This window comes from Accipiter gentilis, chromosome 10 (genome assembly GCF_929443795.1).
Source record: "Accipiter gentilis chromosome 10, bAccGen1.1, whole genome shotgun sequence".
Classification (NCBI taxonomy): domain Eukaryota; kingdom Metazoa; phylum Chordata; class Aves; order Accipitriformes; family Accipitridae; genus Astur; species Astur gentilis.
Window position 1 is genome coordinate 40,287,719 of NC_064889.1, and position 24,949 is coordinate 40,312,667.

The 24,949-nt window shown below is 66.1% G+C and overlaps 2 protein-coding genes across 3 annotated transcripts; one reads left to right on the forward strand and one right to left on the reverse strand.

The window, feature by feature from the left end:
- Window positions 1–2,987: 2,987 nt before the first annotated feature.
- On the reverse strand, window positions 2,988–11,550 carry LOC126044105 (collagen alpha-1(I) chain-like). Its single transcript, XM_049813383.1, has 6 exons — window positions 11,264–11,550; window positions 9,859–10,132; window positions 9,416–9,708; window positions 5,258–6,044; window positions 4,191–4,386; window positions 2,988–3,373 (listed from the first exon to the last, which is right to left on the reverse strand). Exons 1-6 carry the CDS (start codon window positions 11,548–11,550, stop codon window positions 2,988–2,990), a joined length of 2,223 nt encoding a protein of 740 aa, XP_049669340.1.
- Window positions 11,551–15,047: 3,497 nt separating this feature from the next.
- CBX8 (chromobox 8) lies at window positions 15,048–19,728 on the forward strand. 2 transcript variants are annotated; one of them, XM_049811904.1, is made up of 5 exons: window positions 15,048–15,200; window positions 15,736–15,779; window positions 15,997–16,062; window positions 16,137–16,227; window positions 16,416–19,728. In XM_049811904.1, exons 1-5 carry the CDS (start codon window positions 15,132–15,134, stop codon window positions 17,250–17,252), a joined length of 1,107 nt encoding a protein of 368 aa, XP_049667861.1. In that variant the 5' UTR covers window positions 15,048–15,131; the 3' UTR covers window positions 17,253–19,728. The 2 variants fall into 2 exon arrangements, with proteins under 2 accessions (XP_049667861.1, XP_049667862.1); XM_049811905.1 differs by having other exon boundaries at window positions 16,161–16,227.
- The last annotated feature ends 5,221 nt before the right edge of the window (window positions 19,729–24,949 follow it).

Genomic DNA, 24,949 nt, shown 5'->3' on the forward strand with positions numbered 1-24,949 from the left:
CACCTTGATGTAGTTTAAAGCAAACTGCAAACATGAAGATTTATTTTTATCGAACGAGCAGGCATATAAAACATGCTGTGCAATGCAGCGCAGCCTGGCAGGAAGCACCCTGAATCCCAGGAGTCGTGACTTCGGCACGCCGGGCCGTGCGCCATCCCTGGCTGACCCTGCTGATAGCAGGCCCGTGGGGTTTAAGGGTGGGGAGAGAAGGAAACTTAATCACCAACTGCCAAACCTTCCAGGATCGCTGCCAAACACCAGGACCCTTCTGCAAGGGACGGCACTGGCACCAGTTGGGACAACAGATCCCGACCCCGCCGAGGCTGAGGTAGAGCTCCACCGATGTTACAGGCTCTCTGTCCCGGGGAGGTACTGGGAAGGGGGTACGGCCACACTCCCGTTTTCCAGGGGGTTTATGTCTTGCCATGACCCAAGTGCAGGTGCAGGTCCTGTGGTATAGGTGTGCTTCAGTCAGAAGTGCTTAATTGGAGGTGAGAGAGGGAATAACCTAAACCTTTAGGATGTATAGCTGTTGTGCTGCAGCAGCCAGGGCAAAGAAGTCCTACAGATAGAGAAAATAAATTACCAAGACTTAGATATTATTATAGAATGCATTAAGAGGCAGCCTGAAAGGAGAGTTGGAGCTGATGGAAGCTTTAACAAACGCATTTAGTGTTGGATATAAAGACTGCGCTGAGCAAAAAAATCTTGTTGTGCCGATGTAAAGCCACATCTCCTGGGAAGCCACTGGATGCTCCATCTTCATCTGCAACAGGGATGAGCCTGGGATGTACAACACAAGGAACGGTGGTGTTCGGTAACAGCCGTGAAACGAGCCGCAGCCCAGATGTTCCAGAGGGAGCAACCTGCCCCTGGCCGGGGCTTTGCCCCAGGAAGGGCCCTGGGTCACTTGGGTTTGCCCCTTTCCCCACTCGCCCGTGCCCAGCGTGGGGACTGTCTTGCTTTTCTTTATGAAGCACAAGAATAGGAAAAGCAGAATGACTCAAACTTCAAAAGTAACTTCTCTGAAGATGGAAAATTGCAGCCCACGAGCTGCTCCGAGAGCTGTGAGCAGCAGAGGCCCCGCTGGAAATTCGGACTCAACGTTTCCCTCCAGCCCGGCCCCGGCGGTGGCCCGGGGGGACAGGGAGGTGGGGGGCGAGCACCAGCTCGGGGCTGGCCAGGGGCCACCGGGCTGGTCCAGCCCCGGCCGGGGTGATGCTCTGCCGTGCCCTGTCACCCCGCCTGGGCATCGGCACGCCAGCCCCGAGGCAGGATCTGTCCCCGGCCGCTTTAGAGAGTCAGAAAGCGGCGGTGGGTCTTGGGGGGCGAAGGGCCGGGGGGGGCAGCGAGCGGAGCCGCTCTCAGCGGGGAGGGGAGGCGAGCCTGCGGGCTAAAATGGCCACGCTCGGCTGCAGGCGTGGGCTCTGCCATGCGGCAAGGGTTAACCCCCCCAAAAGGCATGCTGGGAAAGGGGAAGGCAAAACTGCACCGGGAGAACTTGTGCGGTGGGGGCGGGCAGCGGCGGGCAGCGGCGGGCAGCGCTCCCCCGGCTGGCCCCGGTGCTGGGGGAGAGCAGCGAGGGAATCTCGAAAATGCCCTTTGTGCGAGGCTGGACAGCGTGATTTCAGAAGGGGGGAGCTGGGGTTGGTTCCCCCTTCCCCCCCCCCCCGGCACTGAATTTCTGGGTCTCTGCCCCGGCACCTCTCCGTTCGCCCGCTTCCCGAGGGGGGGATGCCCGTTCCCACCGCTGATGCCGTGGAGGGGAATGCACTCCACTAGTCACTGCTCGTGGAGCTGTTCAGAGCTCTCACAGTCGCAGGGACTTGAGAAGAGAAATAATTTCTGTTTTGGCTAAAAAAAAAAAAAAAAAAAAAAAAAAAAAAGGAACGTCAGGTTCTTTTCAATACCGAATATAAGCCTTGGAGAGGGAGGGATTGCTCGGTATTGGGGAGCCACCGAAGCATCTCAAAGCACAAAAGAAATGGTAATTTTCACATATGCTCGTAAACGTTAATTTTCACATATGTTAGTAATTCCACATGGCTTGAAAAATCAAGGATGAAACGTTGTCCCTGAATGTACCCGTCCATTTGCAGTGCGGTGCAAGCCAGGCTGTCATTTGAACATCAGGAATGTATTTTACAGCCGCTGCCCTCTGCGTGCGTTGGGTCCAGCCGTGACACTATCCTTCCTCCGCCTGCGTCCTTCTGGCACATGAAGTCACCAGCAGCAGATAAAACAGGGAGATTCATTGTGGGTCACGCAAAGAAGACGATGTGGTGGTCAGACACCAGAGGTGCCTTGACTCGCCCCGGCTGGCTGGTGGAATGATGTCTTATCTCGAGTTTAAGGGCTCAACCTGACCCTGAGCCATTTTTAACCCGAGGTGGGAAGAGCCCTCCCTGGGTGTTCCACTCCGCTTTGAAAAATTCTTCACTCGCCCCACGGTATCTGCTTTCCCGGTGCTTTTCATTTTTGTAGCTCTGCAACCCGAAGCAGACCCACTTTTCCAGCGTTTGATGCTCCGCTTCTTGAAGATGCTTTAACTCTCAGGACTCAGAAATAACTCCTAGCAAACGCAGTGCAGAGACCCAACAAGAAGACATCTAATCTAATGTATCACATTTCCATAGTTTGTGCTGCAAGCAGCAATTTGTGGTTCAGCAGCGACGGCTGAGTAGAGACGAGCATTATCACAGGAATTCCTTCCATCTCTCGCCTGAGTATGTGACAAATAAGTCTTGGCCGTGGCATTGTCTTTTCTGGTTTCGGACTAACAGGCTTAACTCTTTTTTTCTTTCCCAGGAAAAGCAATTTCACCTTTGCCTTGCGCACCTCCACCGCCCGCAGCTGAGCGTTTGCTGCGTGGGGCACCGTCCCATGCGCTTGGAGAGCAGAACGCCGGGGTGGGAGGTGGCACAGAGGGGGCGTAAATACCGGCACCCTCGAGGACGCGGGCTGGTGAGAGCGGTCAGCCGGGGTGCTCAGCACCGCTCCGTGCGAGCTGGACGGGGAACCTCCACGGGAGCGGCCGGGACTGCGTGCTGCCCCACGCTGAACCACAAAGGGGATGCGATAACCGGGGGGGCTGTCGCAGAGAACCGGCCCGGCATCCCTTCGGTGCGGGGCTCAGCCATCCTTCGGGGGCCACGGGACGTTCCCCCGCCGGTGAGGGGTGGGCTCCCAAAGTGCTCCCCCCCGCCCTGCTCCTGGAGAGGGACCACGGGCAGGAGGTGCCAAGGGCTGAACCTGCTCGGTGGGCCGGGAGGGTGGGGGTCCCGGTCGGGAGCTGCTCCCCCGCCAGCCCCGGTGCGGGGTTTGCGGTCAGAGATGGCTCCGTACCCGCATCCGTCCCTCTTCGGGGAGCAGCCTGCCCGGAAGAATTCGAACGCAAAGAAAGGGCCATCGCTTACAGCCGCTCTCTCGGCCCCGCCGGACCACCGGGCACCGGCTCCAGCCGTTCCCACGGGGGGGCCGGCGACAGGGAGAGCACCGCCACCCGGGAGGGTTCCCCGGGTTCGCAGGGGAAGCTGAAGGCAGAGCCGGCTGGCGGTACTGCCTCGGTGTGTGGCACTGGTGAGCCCGCTTTCGCGTCTAACAGTCTTCGGCAGCTCAAAAGAGATACTGAAATATTGGAGAGGAGTCGGGAAAGAGGCAGAGGGATGCCGTGGGGGCGTGGGGAGCCCGGGAAGCCGGGGGCGGTGGGGCCGCGTGGCGTCTCAAAGGGAAGGTTAAGGACATTTTGATCAGCTCGTAAACCTCTACGCAGGGAAGAAATGCAGGGACTCGGCTGAGCTTTCATCCAGCGAATGAAGACACAACAGGATCCAGCGGCTGAAGTCCGCACCAGCAGTAGCTGGAGCTGGAATGCGGTGCCATTTTCACCGCGTCAGAAAAAAAAAGCCAGGTGGGAGGGCAAAACCCGGGGCTGCTTGGCATCGTTCTGGGCTCTGCTGCCATTCAGCCCCAGGCTGCTACGGCAGGATTCAAAAATGCAAGGGGTGTAATCCACAGCCTGTGGGACAGGGACGGGCAGTGGGGGATTATACTGGCTCCCCCCCCAGTCTTAAAACGCCCCCCCCCGCACCCCGATATTTTACGCACCCCTGTGATCCGCCTTGCCCTGCTGGGTTTGTATCTTTATCACCTGTGACTTTTATAAGATTAATTCCTTCTCTCCAGGGCACTCGAGCGTTTCACTGGCAGCCGTGCCCGCACACCACCGCACACCGACACCTCGGGGTACCGGCCGGCGGGGCAGCCCGAGCCGAGCAGGGTGCGGGGCAGGGGGCTGCGGCGTGGGGGTCCCCCTTCCCGGGTGCTCCCACACGCGGCCGCGGTGTGGCGTGTCCCCGCGGTGCGTGTCCCAATGTCAGATGCCAGCTGCGGGGTAGGGGAGCGGAGGTGGGACCCCCCTCCCCCGCCTGGGGTCCCGCGTGGGACACACAGCGCTGTTTGCAGCGGGACCGCGGGGAGGCGAGAGCGGGGACGGGGCGAAGCTCCGACTCGGACGACGGCGAGGGTGGGGGGCCCCAGGGGGCGGCCCGGAGGTAACGTGGGGAGGGGGGAGTTTCCCCCAGGAGAAGCTGGAGCGGAGCAGGGCGGAGCCCGGGGACCCGCCCCGAATCGGGGCAGCACCGGGGGCTTCGCAGCAGTCCCGGCGTCGGGGGGAGCCGCGGCCAGAAGCCGGGGAGCTGAGAGGACGAGGGTGACTGCCGGCGTGGCCGCCGGGCCTCCGGCGCCGGGGGCAGGATGAGGCCCCCCCCCCCCCCCCGCCTCGGCAAACAGTGGGCGAGGGGGAGGTCCCCGGGACACCGAGAGGAAACGTCCCGCCGTCCCGGCAGGAGCGGGAGGAAAACGAAACGGGGGCGAGAAAGCGGGGGAGAGCCGAAGCTCGGCGCGGTTGGGGCCGGGGGCGGTCCGGTGGGGCACGGGATGCCCGGCCCGGTTCGGCCCGGCGCGGCGCGGTGCTCACACCTGCATTGCTGCAGCGGCGGAGCGCTGCCGGGGCGGCGGGCTCGGCTCGGCGCGGCGCTGCATTGCAGCACTGCAGGAGCCCCCTCCTTCCCCTCTCCCTTCTCCTCCCTCCGCCGCCGCTCGGCTCCGGGGGCCCAACCCGGGGAGCGGACCGGCCCCGCCGCGCTTCGCTCCCGTTCGCAGGGGGCAGCCGCCGCCGCGCTCGGGTCTCCCGCGTCGTGCCACAGGCGAGTCCCCCCCGGCCTGGGAATGCAGCCGTGGGGAGAGGGACACGCACCCACCCGCTGTGTCCCCCGGTTGGTCTCTGTCGCCGGCGTTCATCAGTTCCCGCGCGGGTGGAGGGGGACCGGCCCGCCCCGTCGGGGCATCCGCCGTCCCGCCCGCCCGTCCCCGCGGCCACCGGCACAGCCCCGCGGCTCGTCCCGGCCGCCTCCCTCCCCCGCGCCGCCCTCCCCGCCGGGCTGACCGGGCTGTCCGCCCCGACGGGCCGCCCGACCTGCCGTGGGCCACGCACTGCCCGGCGCCGTCCCCGCGGGCTTCCCGCGAGGGCGTTGGGGCTGGTCCCGCGGGGAGCCCGGCACCGCCACCGGGACCGGGCAGGGCTGAAGGACGCTGTACCGGGCGACCCCGGCCCCGGGGCGGACCATTCCCGACGGCACGGTGTGTGTTCCCCCTCCCGGCCGTCGGGGCGCTTGCGGTACCCGTGGGGAGGGCGGAGGGAGGCCACCGGCCCCGCGTCGCCGGCCCGTCGGGAAGGGAGGCTGGCGACCGCGCTCCGGGCTCTCTCGCCTGGGGACAGCGGCCCGGAGACCGGTGCCGGCCCCGCGTGACTGGGTCCTGCGTGGACCCAGCCGGCCACGACCCGCGGCTGCTGCGTGCGGGGGGCGCGAAGGGGAGCGGGGCGATGCCGGTGGGAAGGAGCCGGCGGCGGCCGGGGGTCCCGGGACCTGCCCCGCTCCCAGGTGCGGCGCCGCGGGGGCGGAGGGGAGCGGGGCCCCGGGCCGTGGGGACCGCCCGCCCCGGCACAACGGGGGCCCGTTCCCAAGGCTCCCGCTCTGTCTCTGCTTTGGGAAAACGCCAGCACGGTAACAAAATGGCGGGGAAAGGGTGGGATTGTCACGGCGAGCCCTGCAAGCGCAGCCCGGCCGGCCCCCGGCACCGCCCGGCCGGGCTCAGGGCGTCCGTGCCGGCGGCAGGCAGCGGGGCGGGGGACCCCCCCGGGCTGTGCCGCCGCCCGGCCCCGCCGCCCGGCAGAGCTCCGGTGCAGACGCAGCTGCAGAAAATGGCTGCTCGGCGGAGCCCGCTGAATCCTGCCATGGGGGGGGGGGGACGGGGGGACGGCAAGGAAGCGGCGCGGCCCTCCCCGCCGGCCGCGGCCCCCTCCCGGGGAGCCCGGGGGCAGGCGGCGCGGGGGGCGGCCGGAGGCTCCGCGGGGCGGCGGGACCGGAGAGGAGGCGGCGGCGCGGCGGGACCCCGGCGGCCGGCGCGGAGCCTCCCCGGCGGGGCCTCACCTGCGGCGCGGCGTGGGGGGGGGGGGGACACACGACCGGGCAGCCCGCCCCGATCGCGCCCGGCCCCCCGCGGCGCCGGGACGGCACGTGCCGGCAGCCCCCGCCCGGTGCCCGCCAAGGCGGAGGGCAGGGGCGGCTCCGAGCCCGGGGGCGGCGCGGCGGAGGGGCGGGCCGGTCACCCCCCCGGCGGAGCCCCGCAGCCGCTCCCGCAGCGCCCGGTTAAAAATAAAAAAAAGAATAAAATAAGAATAAAATTTAAAATAATAATAAAAATAATAAAAATGAAAACTAATTTAAAAAATCAAATAAATAAAACCCGGCGGGGGGACACGGCGTTGCGCGGCCGCGGCTCGGCCACGGCACCGGCTCCGCGGCGAAGCCGCAACGAAAATTCAACCCCGCGGCCCCGCGACGTGTCGCCGCCCCCCGCCCGCCACGGCGGCGACCCCCCGGCGCCTGCCCGCGGCACCGGAGCGGGCACGCGTGGGTGGGCGGCTGGCGGTTGCGCTGCCTCTCCCCCGCGCAGCCGGAGGTTCGCTCCCCGCCGGTGCTCGGCGGTGCTGGCGGCCGGGCGAGGGGGCGTGCGGCGAGGCGCGGAGAAGCCCCCCCGCCCCCCGTCCCCGGTCTCTTCGCCCTGTACCGGGGTCACCCGTGTCCGCGCATCGCCGCGGCTCCCCGCTCCACCAGCTCACACGTGGTCCCGTGTCGCCGCTCGGCGGAGCGGAGCGGAGCAGGGAGACCACCCCGTCCCGCCGTCTCTCCTGGCCCACGGCCCCGCCGGGAGCCGTCCGTCCCGCCGCCGCCTCCCCTTTCCCGCCGGCCGCTCCGCCGCGGGTGGGACGGACCGGGGTCTCCTCCGTGACCCACGTTGCAGGGGCAGGGCAGTGAGCGGCGGTCCCGCCGCACTTTGGGATCGACGTGGGCTCCCGCGGTGCCGTCGGTGTCCACGGAAAACGGCGCTACTGCCTCTCCTCCCGCACCGTGCGGTGGGGCGGCCCGGCCGGGACCCGCGGGGAGGGAAGGGGCACCGGGAGTGGGGTGTCCCGGGAGTGGGGTGTCCCGGTGTGCGGGAGGGGGGGGGGTTGTTGCACGCTGGGCGGGACGACACTGGTGGCGTCCCGTCGGGGGTCACCCGTGGGAGTGGGGGGGGTGTCAGCTCCGTCCCCTCCGCCCCAGGGGGTTCCCGGCCCCACGAGGTGGGCGGGTGTGTGTGGGGGGGGGGGGCCCGCGCGGGGCCGTTCCACTCGTGAGAGCCGGTTGCTGCGATACCGACGGGCCAATGAGCGTTCACCAGCTCACCCCGGGCTCTGGCACCGCTTCCTTATATGGTGCGCGCCGTCCGCGGGGCGCCGCGCTCATCGCCATATAAGGGCATGAACCTAAATACAGCATCTACCTTGGGCGGGGTGGGCGGGGCCGGGGCGGTGGGACGGGGCGGGCGGGGCCGGGGTCCGGGCCCCGCCGCAGATACTGTGTGTCGTGTCCGTGTGTCCGTGTCCGTGTGTGTCCGTGTGTGTGTGTCCCACCCCCGCCACCAGCCCGGGAGAAGCCGCCGGCCGTCATTAGGTGGAATGCAAATGAGCCGCGTTTCACCTCTAATTGCTTTTGTTAAAAGCGGAGCGGCGGGGCCGCGGGCGGGCAGGGCCGGTAGCAGGGCAGGGGTAGGGACGGGGCCCGGGCGGATCCAGGCGCGCCCCGGTGTCATCTGTCACCTCCCGGCTGAGATCTCCCCCACCCCCCCGCCGGCTCCGGCACCCCGCTCCGTCCCGTCGGTGGTGGTCTCTGCCCACTCGTGGTTCTTCCGCGGCCGCTGCCGCCGGAACCGCGAGGGAGCAGATTCGTCCTTCCGCCGTCCTTGCGGACCGACGTGGGCAGCAGCGCGGGCGGGACGGAGCCGCACCGGTTAGACGGGGGGGGGGGGGGGGGGGGGAGGGGGGCGCGGAATATCCCGAAAGGTTCAGGTTTCCTCGCCCGAGGCAGCGCTCGGGTCGGTTCCTCCTTCTGCCCCTTCTGCAAACAACTCGTATTTATATTCCTACAAATAATCAGCAAATTCAGAAACCCCGGAAACAAAAGGTCTTTTGTGCAGAGTGCTCGCAGCCTGGAGCGGGGCGATAAAGCCGTGCCCCCCCCCCACGCCTCGCCCCCAGGAGCGGCACTTTCCCCGCACGGGGGTTTCGCTGTGACCGGCGGAGCTGCTCGGCTGCAGGGGCCGGGGGCGACGAGCGGCTCTCGCTGCGTGTCGGCAGGCCGGGAAAACGGGGAGTGCGCGCTCAGGGCTGCCCGTGGGAGCTGCCTGCAGTGGGACGCGGGTGGGCAGCCCCGCCGCTCAGCCTCGCCGGAGCAGGGGGTGTGCTCGGGGACACGCAGCCTCACGCCCCCCCCCCCCCCGGGCCCTGCTGGGGAGGGTGCACCAGTGGCTGCGGGGACACGCGTGGGGCGGCTCCCACGGGCAAGGCCAACGCGGGAGACTCTCCGACGGTTCGCGGGTGGGTGGGTGTGGTCAGGGAGGGAGGACGGCGGCCGCTCTCCCCCGTGGGGACCGCCGAGGGGAGACACCCCACCCACACACCCCACCACCACCCCCCGCACCGCCCCGGGGCCTGGCACAGCTCCCGGGGGCCTCCTGCGGGAGCTTCGCCCTGCCGAAGTCCGCGGTGCGGGGGGGTTCCCCGGAGCAGAGGGGGCGGCAGTGCACCCCCCCGGGGGCGGTGGGAGCGCAGCCGGCTCCGCGGCGGTCGCAGCCGCCATTTCCAGGAGGACGGTGCCACCTATGGAAAGCACCTGGAATTAATCGGGCCGGCGGGGGCCGCGCCGGGAAGCGTCGTCTCTCCGTGCGGCACCGTGGGGACGAGCCCGGGCCGCGCCCGCCGCCGCCCCCGCCGCTCCCCGTGCCCGCCCCCGGGGACCGAACCGGGCCGCACCGGAGGGCGGCAGACGGGGCTCGACCGCTCCGGTCGGCGGGGCCGCTGCTGTCCTTCAGCACCGCCCCTTCCCCCCCGCCAAGGGCCGGCTGCCCCGGGGGGGAACCCCCGGCGCGGAGGCTCCGCGGAGCGTGTCCCGCAGCGGACCGAGCGCTGTCGCGGCGGCTCCATCCCGAGCCCCGGAGGAGTGAGAGCAGCGCCGGGCACCCAGACCGGGGCGGGGGGGTGGCTCGACATGAGGAAGACGGGGAGGGGGGAAGGCTCCGGGGCGAGCGGAGGGTGGCGGGGGCGCACTACGGAGGGGGGGGGGAGGGCGGACCGCTCCGCACCCGCGCAGAGCGGTGACCGGCGGCCGTCCCGAGGGGAGACGCCTGCCCTGGGGGATCCCCGCCCCCCCGGTCCTGCCTGTCCCAGCTGCCCCCCCGGCACCCCCCTGCCCGCACCCTCTCCTTCTCGCTGCCCCCTCCCCGCTGCCGCTGGGTCCGGCAGCGCCGAGTCCCCTCCACAGCCCCGCCGCTCCCAGGGGAAGAGCCAGCAGCCGTGCCCGGTGCCCTCCCGGGGTCCGCCGGCCCTGAGCCGTGCCCACAGGGGCACGCTGCCTCCCCCCGCCAGCCCTGGGCGCCGGCGCCTCCGGAGGCGCCGGGGAAGCCCTGCCCGGGCCTGAATTCGATGTCAAACACGTCGACACGAAAACTTCCTCGCGCGGGAATTCCTGAGCTGCCGGGAGTGGGAAGGAGCGGCCCCGCGGGGACACCGCTGCCCGGGCACCCACTGAGAGCTGCCCTCCCGGCACCGGGTACCCCCGCGCTCCGGACAGCGGCCGCCCCCGTGGCCCCGGCGGCAGCAGCCCCGGCGGCACCGGGGGCGTGTCGGGGGTCGGGGCGCACGGCAGCGCGGTGTCCCGAGAGAAAGAGGTGGGAAAAGCGGGCGGCCCGGTCCCGCCGGCAGCGACCCCACGCGTGACCGCAGCTCCGGGTATGGCCCCGTCTCCGGGCCCGCCCTCGGTCCCCGGGGGGTGGGGGCCGGTCCTGCCCCGGCCGCCCCCTCCCGCGTGGGGTGCAGGTACCGCAGCCTGGGGCCGGTCGCTGCCTCCCTGCTTCGCCCGAGCTGCTCGGAAACGAAAAGGCAGCGTGCCGGCGGCCGGGCTGCCCCCCCAGCCCCGGGCAGGGCCGGGGGCTGCCGGGGGCCGGCGGGGGCCGGCGGTGCCGCGGGGTCCCTGGGTCCGCGCCCGCTCCGCCGGGACAGCCCGGCACCGGCCCGGGGGGCCGTGAATTTACCCCGAGGCTCGTCCCGGCTCCGTTCAGCCACAGGTGGACGGAATCGTTTTCCCGCCCGGCTGGGGAATGGGACCGGGCCGGGAGAAAGCCGGAGCCGAACCGAGCGGCGGGGCGGATCGGGAACCCGGGGCCGGGCGCCCTGACGGTGCCGGGGGTGTCCACGCACGCAGGGAGCTCGCGTGGAATGGGGCTCCGGGGCGCGCTCTGCCCTGCCCGGCGGTACCCACGGCCCGGCCGGGCTGCGGGATGCCTCTCCCGGGAGACAAGGTCCGGTCCGGCCCAGCCGTAGGGTCGGTTCGGGGACTAGCAGGCTCTGGGGCTCTGCCGGGGGGTCGACTTGCTCTGCCCCCGCTTCCCCCGCGGTCTCAGCGTTGGGGCCATGCTCGGGTCGCCCAGGAGAAGGGGACACGGTGGTGGGGCGGGGGGGGCGACCGTGGCGTGACCGGGTCTCCGACCGGCACCGGCACCTTCGGCCGCCCGGGGAACCGGGCCGTACCGGGAGCTGGGCTGGCTCCGAGCCGCCCCGGGCACGGGTGTCCGTGGGGCGGAGCAGCTTGTGAAGCACGGTCACCAGAGCGTACGGGAAGCCGCGGGGAAGAGCCCGGCTGCGGTGCGGGGATCGATCGTGCCGGCGGTTGGGTTGGAGCCAGCTCCCTCCCGCCCCGCCGCCGCCCCCGGCTCAGCCGCGCTCGGACACGCGTGCTCGCCCCGCCGCCCCCACGCGCGGCCGCGGGAGAGGCAGTAGCCCCCCGGTTTCGTTGCAAAGCTCGCAGCCGGGGAAGCCCCCTCACAGCGAGAAACGAGGGGGGAGCCGGGCGCTCTGCCCCGCGGCGGCCCGCTGAGCCCCGAGGCGCTCATCGCACAAGTACGGGCGGGGGGAGCGGAGATCCGGCGGCCGAGGGGCGGATTTGGGGTCAAATGGGCGGAAACGGGGTTTGCCGCAGCGGCACACGCCCTCGCCGGGCCGGAGCCGTCCCCGAGTCCGCGCCGAGCCCCGGGACAACCGGGGCAGGGCCGGGGCCGGGGGGGGGCAGGCGGGGGCGGAGGGGGCCCGGGGGCGAGCGGCCCCCCCTGGCCGAGAGCCCGTGGGGCGGCCAGGCAGCTTCTGCCGTTGACCTCGGGAGCGTGGAGGGCGGCCCGGGCCCGGGCTCCGCTCCTGCTCCCGGTGGCCCGGCCGGGCGGGAGGGGCCCCCGCAGCGCCGGCCCCGGGCTAGGGGTTCCGCGGGCCCCCTCCGGTAGCGGGAGGAACCGCCCGGCAGAGCCGGCGACGGTCCCGCCTGCCGCTGTCTCGTCCCGCAGCGCCACCGGGACGGCTCCGTCCCGCTTCTCCTTCGGGGCCAAGACCCCCACGAGCGGCCGCAGCCCCGGCCCGGGCTCGCTCACGGGCCGGGGACTCCGGCCGGACCCCCACGCAGCGGCGGTCCCTCCCTGCTGCTTTCCCCGCGCCGTTCTCGTTTGCGTCTCGCCTTCTGCCGGCCCCCCCCCCCCCCGCACCGCAACCGGGGACCCGGCCACGGCCCCGCGCGGGTCCCGCGTGGGTGCCGGCGGGGGATGGAGCTGTTCCCTCCTCTGATGCCCGCGCAGGAGGCAGTTAGAGCAGCGGCCTCCCCCCTCTCCGCCCCCACGCGTGGCTGTGGGGCTCCGCCGAGCTCCGCGCGGGCGGCGGGGCAGAGGCGGCGGCTCAGCCGGGAGCTCCGCGGCCCCTCAGGGCTCCCGTGCGGTGTCGGTGCGGGGAGGCTCGGCTCCGGGACCGTGCTTCCCACCTGCACCGGGACACCGGCAGCGGAGGTGCGGGGCAAACACCCGTTTTTCCCGGGCTGCAGCACCCCACCCGGCCACGGGGAGGGGGCCCCCGCCTCGGCCCCGCTGCGCCTCTGCGGACGCTGCCCCGGGACCCCCGAGCAGCGGACGAGGCGGCGGCACCGGCACCGTCGGGACCGGGAGGACGATCCGCCCCCCCCCTTCCCCTCCTCACCCCCGCGCCCCCCCCGGGTCCCCCCGGGCGGGCCTTGCGCCCGCTGTCCCCGGGTCTCTCTTCTGCGTGGCACCTTCCCGGGAGCGGGCTCCGGTCCGCTGCGTCCACACCAATTCACGAGCCGCCCCGCGACCTGCCTTAATTAACGACGATTAATTCGACATTAACGAAAAACTCCCCGGGACGCCGCTCGCCGGGGGCCGGGAGGGCGCGGGGGGGACCCTCCCCCCGCCCGGCTCCTCCGCACGGGCCGCGCAAAATCCGCGGGGCGCGGCGGGTCCCGCGGCCGCGGGGTTGGAGGCGTGGGGCTGGGAGCCCACGGGAGCCGCGGGGTGGAAATCTCCCGTCTCCTGCTGTGAGCTCCTCCCGGTTTCACCTCGGCCAGCAGCGGCGGGGGGGAGGGCTCTGCCCGCGGAGACCCGACCCACGCGAGTCCCCCCTGGGGCCGGGGGGGACCCCAAGGGCCCCACCCATGTCCGTCCGTCCCCCCCGCTGCAGGGGGAACCGGTGACGCCCGTTGGAGGTCCCTCCCTGCCTGGGTGTCGGGACCGGGCAGGGCTCCGCGGCGGCAGGCAGGAGCCCCGGGAGACAACGATCCCCGGGACGGGGACAACGCCGGTCCCCTCCGGCCCCCGCCGCCGGTCCTCGGCGTACCCCGGGGTCAGGGTCTCCCCCGGGCGGCGTCCCGGGCTGGGGAAGGCAAGTGCTCTGGAAGGGGAAGATGGTCCCCCGCAGCCGCGCCGGCCTCGCTGTCCCCGCCACGGGTGACCCGGCGCCCCGCCGGCGGCAAACGGCAGCCAGAGCAGAGCCCCGGGGCGAGGCAGCCACGGTCTCGTTTTCCGGAGAGCAGGCGCAGCCGGATCCTCGGGGCCACGCCCACCGTGGGGTCTCCCACGCGTGAGCGCGGCGGCCGCCGACACCCGCTCCCCCGCGGCTTCGAGCTCCTTAGCGGAGAAGAGCCGGCGGCGGGTGTGTGTGTGTGTGAGGTGGGGGGGCAGGTCCACGAGAGGCGTCCCCTGGCCTCGTCCCGCGTGGACCGGGCTGCAGAAGCCCACTCAGCACCAGGTCGCCGTGCTGCGGGTCCCACTCGCGGGGCACCCCCGGCCGGCACCGCTCCCCCCCCCGGGAGCGGGAACCGCTTCGCTCCGCGGGACGGGGCTGGAGCTCTGCCCGCTCCCTCCGGAGCCTCCCCGCAGCGGCCCCGCGGGGACGTGGGGGGCGGCGGCGGTTTGGGACCCGTCGCCCACGGCTCGCTGTCCCCACGCGCGTGTCTCGGTTTCCCGTGGCCGCCTCGGGGACGAAGTCGCGGCGGGAGAAGGCGACGGGAGATCGGGCGGGATGCGGTGCGGCGGGGCGACAGGCGGAGCCGGGAGAGGGGGCCCGGGGAGGGGGGGGGGCGGAGGGGGGGGCCCGGTACCGGCTGGCAGCCCCGCAGTCCCACCCGCGCTCCCGCGCCGCTTTGCTGACCGGTAACGCGGGAGGGACGGGGGGACGGGACACGGACCACGACGACACCACATCCCGCGTGGGGCCGCCCCGCTGGCCCCGGGGCCCCCCCTCCGCCCCCCCGGGGGCTGTCGGTGCCGGGATACCGGAGCCCTTCGAGCCCCGGTATGCTGCTAACTGCCCGCGCCGCCGGGAAGGGTTGGCACCCCCGCGGAGGCAGCGGTGCTGAACGACCCGCGGGACCGCGCGTCTCCGTGGACGCTTCCACGCCACGGCGGGCTCTCCCGCTCCCGGGTACGGCGGTTTGTCCGTTCAGCGCTCCTGCCTCTGACACCCTTCCCTTTGTCCGAGCACCGGGCCGCCGAGCCGGGCCGGGCCGGGCCGCCGAGCACCGGGGAACGGCCCGCGGAGCCCCCCCCTCCCACCGCCCCCCGGTCCGCCCCGTCCAGGTACTAGCGGGGGGGCCGGCCCGACCCGTCCCCGGGGCTGGGGGAGGCGGCGGCGGCGGCTCCCGGGCCGCCTTTGTGCTCCGCTCCGCTCCGCTCCACCCGCCCCCCCCCCCCCAACCTCCGCCGCCCCCCCCCGCCCCCCGGCGCCGCCGCCGTCCCCCCCTCCCCCCTCCCCCCTCCCTCCCCTGCAGCGGAGCGGGGCGTGGCGTGCGGTGGAGGGCGTGACGGGGCGTGGCATCCCGCCCTCTCCCTCCCCCCCCCCCCCCCCCCACCGCCGGCCCCGCCCCGCGCTCATCGGGACGCGGCGCACGTCGTGGGGCGGGGCCGGCGGCGCGGGCCAATGCGGCGCGGGCGGAATATTCCACCCGGCTCCGCCAGCAACAAGTGCGGGGGGGGGCCGGGAGGAGGAGAAGGGAGGAGGGGGGCGGCGGCGGCGGCGGCGGCGGCGGCGGCGGCGGCGGCAGCAGCGAAGGGAGGGGGGGGGGCCGCGGCGCTGACGTCAGCGGGCGGAGTATTATGGTCTGGGCTGCGCTGGCGGCTGCCTGTGTGCTGCGAGCGGCCGCGTAAACATGGAGCTCTCGGCCGTCGGGGAGCGCGTCTTCGCGGCCGAGGCCCTGCTCAAGCGCCGCATCCGCAAAGTAGGTGCCTCCCCCCTCCTCCTCCTCCCTGCGCGACCCCCCCCCGGCCCCGCGCCACCCCTCTCCTCCTCCTCCTCTCCCCACCGCCACCCCCCCACTCCCTCCCCCCCCCCCCCTCCCCTCATCCCTTCCCCGCCCCGGGCCCCGCCGCTGCGGCGGCCCCGCCGGCCCCGGCCCGGTTGCGGCTCCGAGCCCGTTTGAGGGAGGGGGGGGGCGGCTCTTTCTTCCCCGCCGCATGCCCGGGAGCTCCCCGCCGGCGGGGCGGGCGTGCTCCGCCGCTGCCCGCCCGCCTGCCTGCCGGGCTGCGCACCCCCGGGTTTTTTGTTGTTTGGGGTTTTTTTTAAAATAATTTTTTTTGTGCTGTTGTTGCATCTCGCTGCCCCCCCCACCCCCTTCCCCGCAACCCCCCGCGTGTTTTCGACACGCGCCGCGGGCGCGCGTTTGTTGCACGCGTGGATTTGCGGGTGTATCTTTGTTGCGGGCGTTTATCGCGGTTTCCCTCCATGCATATTTATTTTTCTCTTTGCATCTGCAGGGGCGCATGGAATATCTCGTAAAATGGAAGGGCTGGTCTCAGAAGTAAGTCGGCCGTTTGTCCGTAGGGGTTCTGCAGCCGGGGAGCCGTGGGGAGATGGCTGGCTGCAGCCCTGCTCCCCCATTGTAGTAGAAAGGAAACTTGGGTCCCTTCCTTTAGGCCCCATATTTTTTTTATTTTATTTATTTATTTTCTGTTTCTGGCTCCTTATGCTGTTCCTTCTCTCTGTGTTCCTCCCCTTCTCCCTCCCCCCCCCCCCAGGTACAGCACTTGGGAACCCGAGGAAAACATCCTGGATGCCCGGCTGCTCGCAGCCTTTGAGGAAAGGTACAAGGCCTTTGCTAGCCGTAGCCCTTGTGCTTGTAAATATGTTGCTGTCTTGTAGCTATGCTGAATTGAAGCTTTGGTTTTTTTAACACCTCTAGGGAGCGAGAAATGGAGCTATACGGGCCCAAAAAGCGAGGCCCCAAGCCCAAAACCTTCCTGTTAAAGGTAAGGAGGCCGGAGCCCCGCGCGAGCCGGTGCCGACCAGGGCTGCACGCTGCGGCGGGGAGCGGGGGTCCCTCTCCGGCCCCCGTGGAGGATGCTCCTTGCAAAGGCGGCCTCCTGTCTTGTAAGTTGTAATTACGCAGCTGGATGGCAGGATAATAAAGTCACTGGTTGATTTATCTTCTTTGCAGGCCCAGGCAAAAGCAAAAGCCAAAACTTATGAATTCCGCAGTGACTCTTCCAGGGGGATCCGGGTGCCGTATCCCGGCAGGTCTCCCCAGGAGCTGGGCTCCACGTCCCGGGCTAGGGAAGGACTGAGAAACATAGCCTTGGCTCCCCAGGGCAGCTCCAGCACCGGCACCCCCAAGGGAGACAGCATCCGGGACCGCGTGATCCGTGTGGAGGAGAAACCCGGGGAGACCCCCAAAAAGAGGGGCCCGAAGCCCAGGAAGGAGCTTTACAAGGACCTGGCGGAGACTCTGGATGCCTCCAAGAGGAAACTGGGGGACCCGGGGGACAAAGTGGGGGACTACCTGAAGGCCAGGAAGATGGAGGAGGCGGCGGGGGCGGCCAAGTTCAGCTCGGGACACAGCGTCATCCAGCTGGCCAGGCGGCAGGACCCCGACCTCCCCGGCGCCCTGCCCGGCCCCAACCGAGCCGAGGTGGGTGCCAAGCTGGGAGCCGCCGAGAGCTACCCTCCCCGGCTGGCCAAGCACCGGGCAGACTTTCTGGACCCCAAGGGGCAGGGGGGGCTGGACCCTGGTGGGCCCAAGCTCCTGCACGGCGCGGTGAGCCCAGGTGCTGTGGGCAGCCTATATCGCGATGGCGTGGGGGGCCAGGCGGGGCGGCCCTCCCTCATCGCCAGGATCCCCGTCTCCAGGATCCTGGGGGACCCCGAGGAGGAGTCCTGGAGCCCCTCTCTCAACAACCTGGAGAAGGTGGTGGTAACTGACGTGACCTCTAACTTTTTGACCGTCACCATCAAGGAGAGCAGCACGGACCAAGGATTCTTTAAAGAGAAGCGATGAGTTTGTTGGAGGTGGTGCTGGGGTTTTCTTCGGTCAGATCCAGACAAAAGCTTGGTTAGAGCTTGGTGGGCCTTTTTTTTTTTTTCTTTCTTTCTTTTTTTTTTTTTTTCCCCTTTATTTTTTGTCCTGGAGAGGATTTAGAAACTGTCCTAAATTCATTAGCTCATTCATTTTTTTTGTTTGGTTTTTTTTTCCCCTCCACGTCTTACATTTCGTTGGAAAGATTATCTCTAGAGTTATATTTTCTATTAGATGTAAATATGTTATTTAAGAAAAAATGCTTATATATATATCTATATATATATATTTCAACTCTGAGTTGTTTTATTTAAATGGAGACAACAGTGACTGCTCAGTTGCTCTTAGAAAGGACAATAAAACTGAGAACTAACGGAGTTCACGCATCTGTTGCAGGAGCCGGTGTACATAACGAACAATGTTCATAGCTAATTATGTTCTGGGTTTTTTTAACTATTATTTTTCATATGATGCTATGGATGGTGGAGGGGGAAGTGTTAACTCCCTTGGAGGGCGAAGTGCCCTGATTTCTTGATTGTGATATAAGGTGTTGCTTGTACAATCAAGTGTGCTGTATCCAGAACTGTTGCCCTTGACAGTTGAAGTAAGCACTTGAATTTACAGTATTGTTGGGGAGGGGGTGTTTCCAGTCTAACAAAAAAAATAATGTTGCTACAAAGTCGGGGCGGGGAAAAGCAGAAATCCATAAAAAGGCTAAAACTGTTCTAGCGGAGTATTAACTTGAATTACCTTTTCTTGCGGAGGAAGAGGAGGTTTGTGTGTGTGTAAGGTTCCTGAGAGGGGTGATACTGAAATGCACTTTAATAGAGTTGTCGTAGCAGTTGTGGGAGATGGGACTGAGCTGAGAATCTGTTTTCATTTTGTCTGGTCGCTTGATTCTGTTCCCCCACCCACTAAAAAAAAAAAAAAAAAAAAAAAAAAAAAGAAAAAAAAAACCCAACAAAAAACCCCTCTGTTTACATTCCTGAAATGCCAGAGAGGTTTGGGAGGGTAGCATGTCACTGCCCATATTTAGATGCTTTATACTGCTATAGAAAGTGGATTATTATTATTTTTTCCCCCCAAACACAGTTCACTTCAGACTGTTGGAAGGCTCCAGATAAAGTGTTTTGTAATATCCACATCTCTGACAAATCCCAGAGCCACCTTTATGCATTCAGAGACAATAAATATTTCCCTTTTCTTATGCTAGTTAAACAATAGCCAAGAGGCGAAATATTCCTGTGCGCGAGCAGCCCTGCTGACTCGGGTGGCTTTTTGTGGTTTACTTGCCTGTGTTATTTCTCCTGGCTGAGGAGGACCCTGCCGGTTTTCTCCCTGGGCTGGGGCAGGACGCAGCTGTGGGGTTTCATGGCTCCGAGTGAAGTGCAGCGGTTTCCCCGCTGGGTTGAGTAGCGGCTGAGGGGGAGGTGGATGGGGGCTGCAGCCCCTGGCTCTGCTTGCCCCTTCTCCTACAGCTGAGTTGCAGCCTGACCCAGGTGGGGAACGGGACCTTCACCTGTGAGGTGATTTTGGTTGAGGTGGAGCAGGTGTCCCCATCCTGACGCGTTGGTCTGAGCATCTCTCTGGGTTGGAAAGCACAAATCCGTCTGGCAGCACCCGAGGGCTGGGGCTGGGCCAGGTCGCCCTCGTTCTTCCTCGCTGCCTGCCCCAGCTGAGCTCCTGAAGGCTCCCGGTTTGGGGGACCGTACAGGGGGTGACGGCACAGGGGGTCTGACGGGGAGGGAAAAGGGGCTGGGGAAAGGTGCAGCCCTGCGCTGTTGGGCCCATCAGTGGTTCCACCTTGCTCGGTCCCCTTCCCCATCCGTTCCTGGGACCTCTGTCAGATGGCCTAGCAGGAGGGTGCTGTATTGACCGTAGAAAGGGACCCATGTCTGTGAGTTCTGGTTTAATATTTTCTGGGGTGTTGTTTTTTTGTTTTTAAGTTTTTCTTCTTTTTTTAAGGCATATTTTGTAAAATTGAGATTTTTAACTTGGTCTGTATGAAGAACCAATGTGCTGGTTTCAGTGCTGGTGCCAGGGGCAGCCGACATGGGACACGTGTGTTGTTGGAGGGGCGATGATGGGATTGAGCTGCCCGTCCTCCCGCTGCTGCCGTGCCAAGCCTGGGGCATGTCTCCCTTTGTGAAAGAGCCTGGAGCCACGCTCCTGCCCCGCCAGGACGCGGTTGGGATTTGGTGTGCTTCGCTCCAGCCCTGCCTATGTGTGTGCGTCCCCGACGCACACATATATGGAGCAAAACATACATGTGGGTGTATATGTGTGTATGTATATAGCGACGTATATACTGAGTGTGTGTGCGTGGGGGTGTGTGTGTGTGAATTATTTAAATCTAAGACTTGTACAAAAACGATTTGGCTAAATCTCAGTCTCGGAAGTGAAGCTTAACTACGTGTCTTCTGCCAGCCGTGAATGTCCATATGAGACCTGCTTTTTATGTGAGTTTAAATATATACTTTGTAAATAGAAACGCGTCTGTCTTCCCTTTGTGGCCCTGGGGCGAAGCGGGGGGGTGGGCGTGGGGCCGGGGGCTGCCCGCGAGCCCGGTGGGGTGGGTGGTGGGGCCCCGACGGGGCGGCCGGCCCCGCATCCCCCCTCCGCACAGGCGGGGACCCGACGGGGCGGTGGGGAAGTCCGGGCCGCCCCCGGGCACAGGTGCCGCCGGGCCGGGCCGCCCCCCAGAGGTGGGGGGGGGGTCGGCGGGCGCCGTGTGCGGCTCCCCTCCGAGGAAAAGCCCCGGGGCCGCCGCTCCGCCGCCGGGGAAGGCGCCCGCTTACCGGGCCGGGGCCCTGCGCCGTCCCGGGCCGCGGCGTTGCGCCCTTCCGACGGGGCGGGCAGCGCGGCGGGGGTGCGGGTCGGGGCGCGGGGAGCGGCGGCGGCCCCTGCCCGGCGAGCCCGGCCTCTGTATTCAAATCTGCCCCGGCCGCGCAGGCGGAGGGGGGCGGGGGGGGGTTTTTTGGTTGTTTTTTTTTAAGCTGTGTCCTCATTAACCTCCTTTTTCTGCTCGGCCGGGTGAAAGGCGCGGACCCCGCACCATGGGAGCTGTCAGCGGCTGGGCGCGGAAAATGCGAGTCAAGGAGGAGCGGGAGAAAGGGCCGCACAATGGCGCCTTTCTCCCCCGGCCCAGCGGGGGGGCCCTTTCACACGGGCCGCCGCGGGGCCCCCGGCGGGGCGGGCGCGGAGGGAGGGGGGGGGGATGGGGACGGAGCGGAGGGGGGGGACGGCACCGGCTGGCAGAGCCCCCGGACTTGGCCCGCAGGAGCCGGTCGTGTCCGTCCCCCCCCCCGGGGCTCAGCTCCCTCCCGACGGCAGCCCCGACGGCGGAGCCCCGGGCGGGTCCCGGTGGCGCAGGTGGGGGGAGGCGGGGCGGGTCCCCGGCGCTGAGCGGAGACACCTGAGACCCCCCCCAGGCTCCCCCAGCCCCGGGCAGGCGCAGCTCCGGCCGCAGACCGAGCCCGGCGGACCGCGCGTTGCCGCCCGGTAGGAGCTGGGGCCCCGGGGCGGGGAGGGGGCCGCGTCCTCGGGGCCGGGGGGGGGGGGAGGTGGATGGTCCCCGGCTCCGGTTCCCCGGCTCCGGTTCCCCGAGGCCTCGCCCATCCCCGAGGCCCCGCAGCAGCCCGGGCCGGCAGCCCCCGGGCGGGGTGGGAATACGGTGCTCCCTGGGGGGGGGGATATGCGGTTTCGCAAGGCAGCGGCAGCCCCGGGGGGCGGGCGGTACCCGGGGAGGGTGGGGGGTGGCCCTCCCGGAGCAGTGACCACACCAGGCTGAAAAGTTTAAAAAAATATTTATTGATATGCTAAAAAGGAGCAGTGGAAAAGTTATACAAAAAAACCCCGCCCGACGTAACCATCTCCTAGTGTTCTCCTGCAAATAAATTAAAAGCAGCCTAGAGGTCGTGGGTCTACACTAGCGTTAGTGTCCAGAAGCACTAGAAAACACACCGCACAAAAGGCAAGCGAGGTGCCGGGAGGGCGACCGGAGGCCCCGGGGGGAGCGGTGCCCGTGGGCCCGCAGCCCCGCGTCGCTCGGCGGGCTGGGTGCCTGTCCTGCTCGACAAAGCCCTTACGCTTTCCCAGGGTAATAACATCTCCAACTTTTGTTCTCTGAAAATAAAAGCAAACAAACAGCTGTAGTTTAAAGCAATTATAAGTGTCATACAGGAATGATTTGGCTCTCTCTTTAATTAAAACATACAAATCAGACCAGTGACTGGCACAAGTTACAAGAACAATTGTTTGTTTTCACCCATCCCTCAATCTCTTTCAGTAAAAACCTCCTCTCCGGCTCTGGAGCCCTTCACACCCAGCTCATAAACTCAACGCAAACCAAACCCCCTAAACTATCCCCATCCCTCCACCAGCTCCAGTTTTTTTGGTACAAAATATATATATAAAAATAGACTAAGTTTCTAGGGAAGATGGCTGAATTGGCCACCTCTTCCAGTCCAATGGAAAACAACAAGTATGCTTAACCAGATTATGCCTGGAGAAAATATCCATTCAATATACAAATACTGCAGGACTTTCCACATCGGAAACCCCTTAGAAAATGACAAGTGACAAACCTTTAATTGGCTGTTTGACACCCAGCTGAACACTCCAACCCATAGCAGCAAACTTAAAAAAAAAAAAAGGAAAAAAAAAAAAAAAAGGTAGACCTTGAATACTAATGGTACCGACTGGTAAACAGGGTCTGCACCGGCTTTCAACCCCTGTCCACAAAAGATTACAGTAAATCACTCACATAATGTGCCTTTCAGAGGCAAACTCCAACAGGAACCCTTCGCTCAGACACCCCAGCGCTGCTGGGAGAGCCGAGATCCCGAAACATGAGGTCAGGAAGGGGCTGGGGAAGGAACGCAGGAACAGATGAAGGTCAGAAAAATTTCTGGATTATCATTTTCACCATCCTTAGACCTTTGGAATCAAACCAGCTGGTGAGCAAAAGGCACAATAGCAAGTGGTGACAGCGGAGTCCTGCCGCTACCGGGAGGGGACACGCCTGGGAAGGGTGGGTGATGGAGGAAAGCCGCTCGCCGTCGGGATACGTGTTCCCCCGGGTACAAGCCTGGGCCCAGCGACCCTTCATCTGGCTGGGAGGCAGGAGCAAGCCCCCGCACAGAGAAATGCAGGTGAGCTTCGATGGGGGCTCTGGGGGGAGCAGCCGTCTTGGAGCTGGCGTGCAGCGAGCCCAGCACCCACTGTCGCAGCTCATCTCCTGCACCCTCTGTGGATGCTCGGTGCCCGACCCCTTCTTGGAGCATCCTCGGATGCTTTTTTCCCCCCTCGGGGACACCAGCCGCCACGTTCTACTGCTCTAGGCAAGAGCATCCCTGCTGGGCCGGCTTCCCCTGGGCAGGAATCCCTCATCAGCCTTCGGTGCTGCGGCAGGGCTCTGTGCGACGGCTGGGTGTCCTGCTGGGGACCAGGGCACCTCTCCCCATTAGCGTCACGGCTGTCCCCAGGACCCTGTGACCACCCTGCTTTGCATAGGCACAAACCTGTCGTGGGACCGGTGTCGCAGACAAGGCTGAGATAAGGACGGTCCGCAAGGCACATTGTCGTTCAGTTTGGATTTGCAAAGGCCAAGTAGCAAACATTTGGTGTGTGAGGAAGAGCGTTACCCCCGCACTACCAGATTCCTTGATTCTTCTCCCAAAATGCTCGTATCCCCAGCACAGCAGCAGACCCAGCAGAGACTGCGCCCGGAGCATTCGTTTCTGCTGACACAGGCTAACGTTTCCTTGGACTGTTCAAAGCAACGGTAGCTCGTTTGGCAAAGTTAAAGTCTAGAAGGTAAACAGCACAGACTGTGACATTTTGGCATCGTGGAGCTCGACGGAAACTCTGTCCTTGGGAACATCCTCCATGCACAAGGCTCCCTCCTCCTCCCTCGGCCCTTTGCCTGGCAGATCAACATGCAGCACATTGCTGGGCCGGGCGGCCAGCAGCAGAGCAGGGCTGCACCAGTCCTCTGCAAACCGCCTGCCCCAGGTTGCCCAACGCTGTGGCCAGGTGACATTCAAGGCTGCCTGGCTGCACTGGGGCTAGAGCTGGAGCTGGCCGAGAAGCCTGCGCAGGTCCTGCTGCAAGGCAACTATCCGCCTCTATCCGCCCCGGCTCGCCGGCACGTTGTCGGCTCACGCAGGACACCACGCTCAGCTCTCTAACACAACAAACTCAAAGCCACGACCAACAGGACGGCTGGTGATTAAATACAAAGGCTAAAGGAGAGCATCTCTGGCGCGCAGGAGCCTGCCCTGGCAGAGGCTGCAGCCGCCGTGCGGGGAACAACCATCCACCCCTTGAACAACCGGGCAGGACGGGCAGCCAGCGCTGGCTTTTCATTTCACCTGAGAATGGCGCTGCTGCCAGCCAGCGGCAGCAAACGCGACCACTGTGAGCTGATGCGTTGGGGGGTGTCAGAAGTACCTGTACCTCCAGTTTGGTCCATTTATCTCCGCACTCCCGTGTGTGATGACACAGCGAGTGTCCCTGCCTGTGGCAAAGAAAGATGCCTGTCCTGGTGCCAGGCCAGTCACGCAGCAAGCGGTGACCCCCGAAGCGGTGCCTGTTCACGCACGCACCGAGCAGCCACCCCGGAGATGCTGGCGGGACAGCCCTTCGGAGGCACCTCCTTAACCACGCACCGAGACCGGGCAGACTGCAGGCTTCTTATCTCCTCTGAGAAAGGAGTTCAGCATTAACGGAACTAAAATGACCTCAAATGCTACTAAACTCTGCCTGAACTACTGCTGCTAATTTTGGTTTGTAAGAGTAATCTACAGTAGGGAAAAAGACCTCCGTAAAAAAGCCATTACTGGTTGCAATTACAAGCCAAAATGAACACCCTGGCTGCTGGCACAGGATGGCAAGATGAAGGCGAACGGCTGCCGCAAGCCCTCTGGCTCCTTGGGGAACAGTGGCCTGAGGAACCCACTGGCACTGCCCAGCCCTGCCCCTTCTCCTTCTCCTCTCCTTCCCTTTCGCACCGCTCCAGATCACCCATGCAGGTGTCCTCGACCAGCTTCTGAGCCCTCCGGCTGGAGAAAAACGTGGATGATCAGTGAGACAAACCCAGCGAGCATCCAAGGCTGGGTCTGGCTGGGGTCTCAGCAGGGAGAGCTCACTCACCCCCGGCTCTGTCTTAAACTGAACTGCAGCACCAACCTCGCAGACACCTGGCAGTCCGAGTACCAACCTACCTGCCGCTGGAAGGGTTCGCGTGTTCTGCAAGTCTTAAAAAATATTCCCAGCTCGGTCCCCACGAGTGCCTGGAAACTGCTGAATGGGAGGGGGAGACGCTGGCGATGCTGGGATGAGGCAGAGGAGCGGCGCTGGGGCTCCCTGTGCTGCACAACAATCTGGGTTTTGCTTTCCTCTGAAAATCAAGTCACTACGAAGAAGCCAGCGGCTCTCGCTGGCTCCCAAGGCAGGACCCTCCCTGGGCAGCAAGGAGGCACCCACTGCCAGCCACCCCTGGCTCTGAAAGAGGCACCTTTGACGCCCGTCTCATCAGTGGCATCCAGGATTCAGTCTTCCCTAGACTGGGTTTATTCCCCTCCCTCAAAAAAAAAAGAAGGAATTTTCCTTAATAAAATATGTAAACAATATTTCCCTATCAGCTGGAAACCCCAACAGGAACGTCGTGGGCTTCA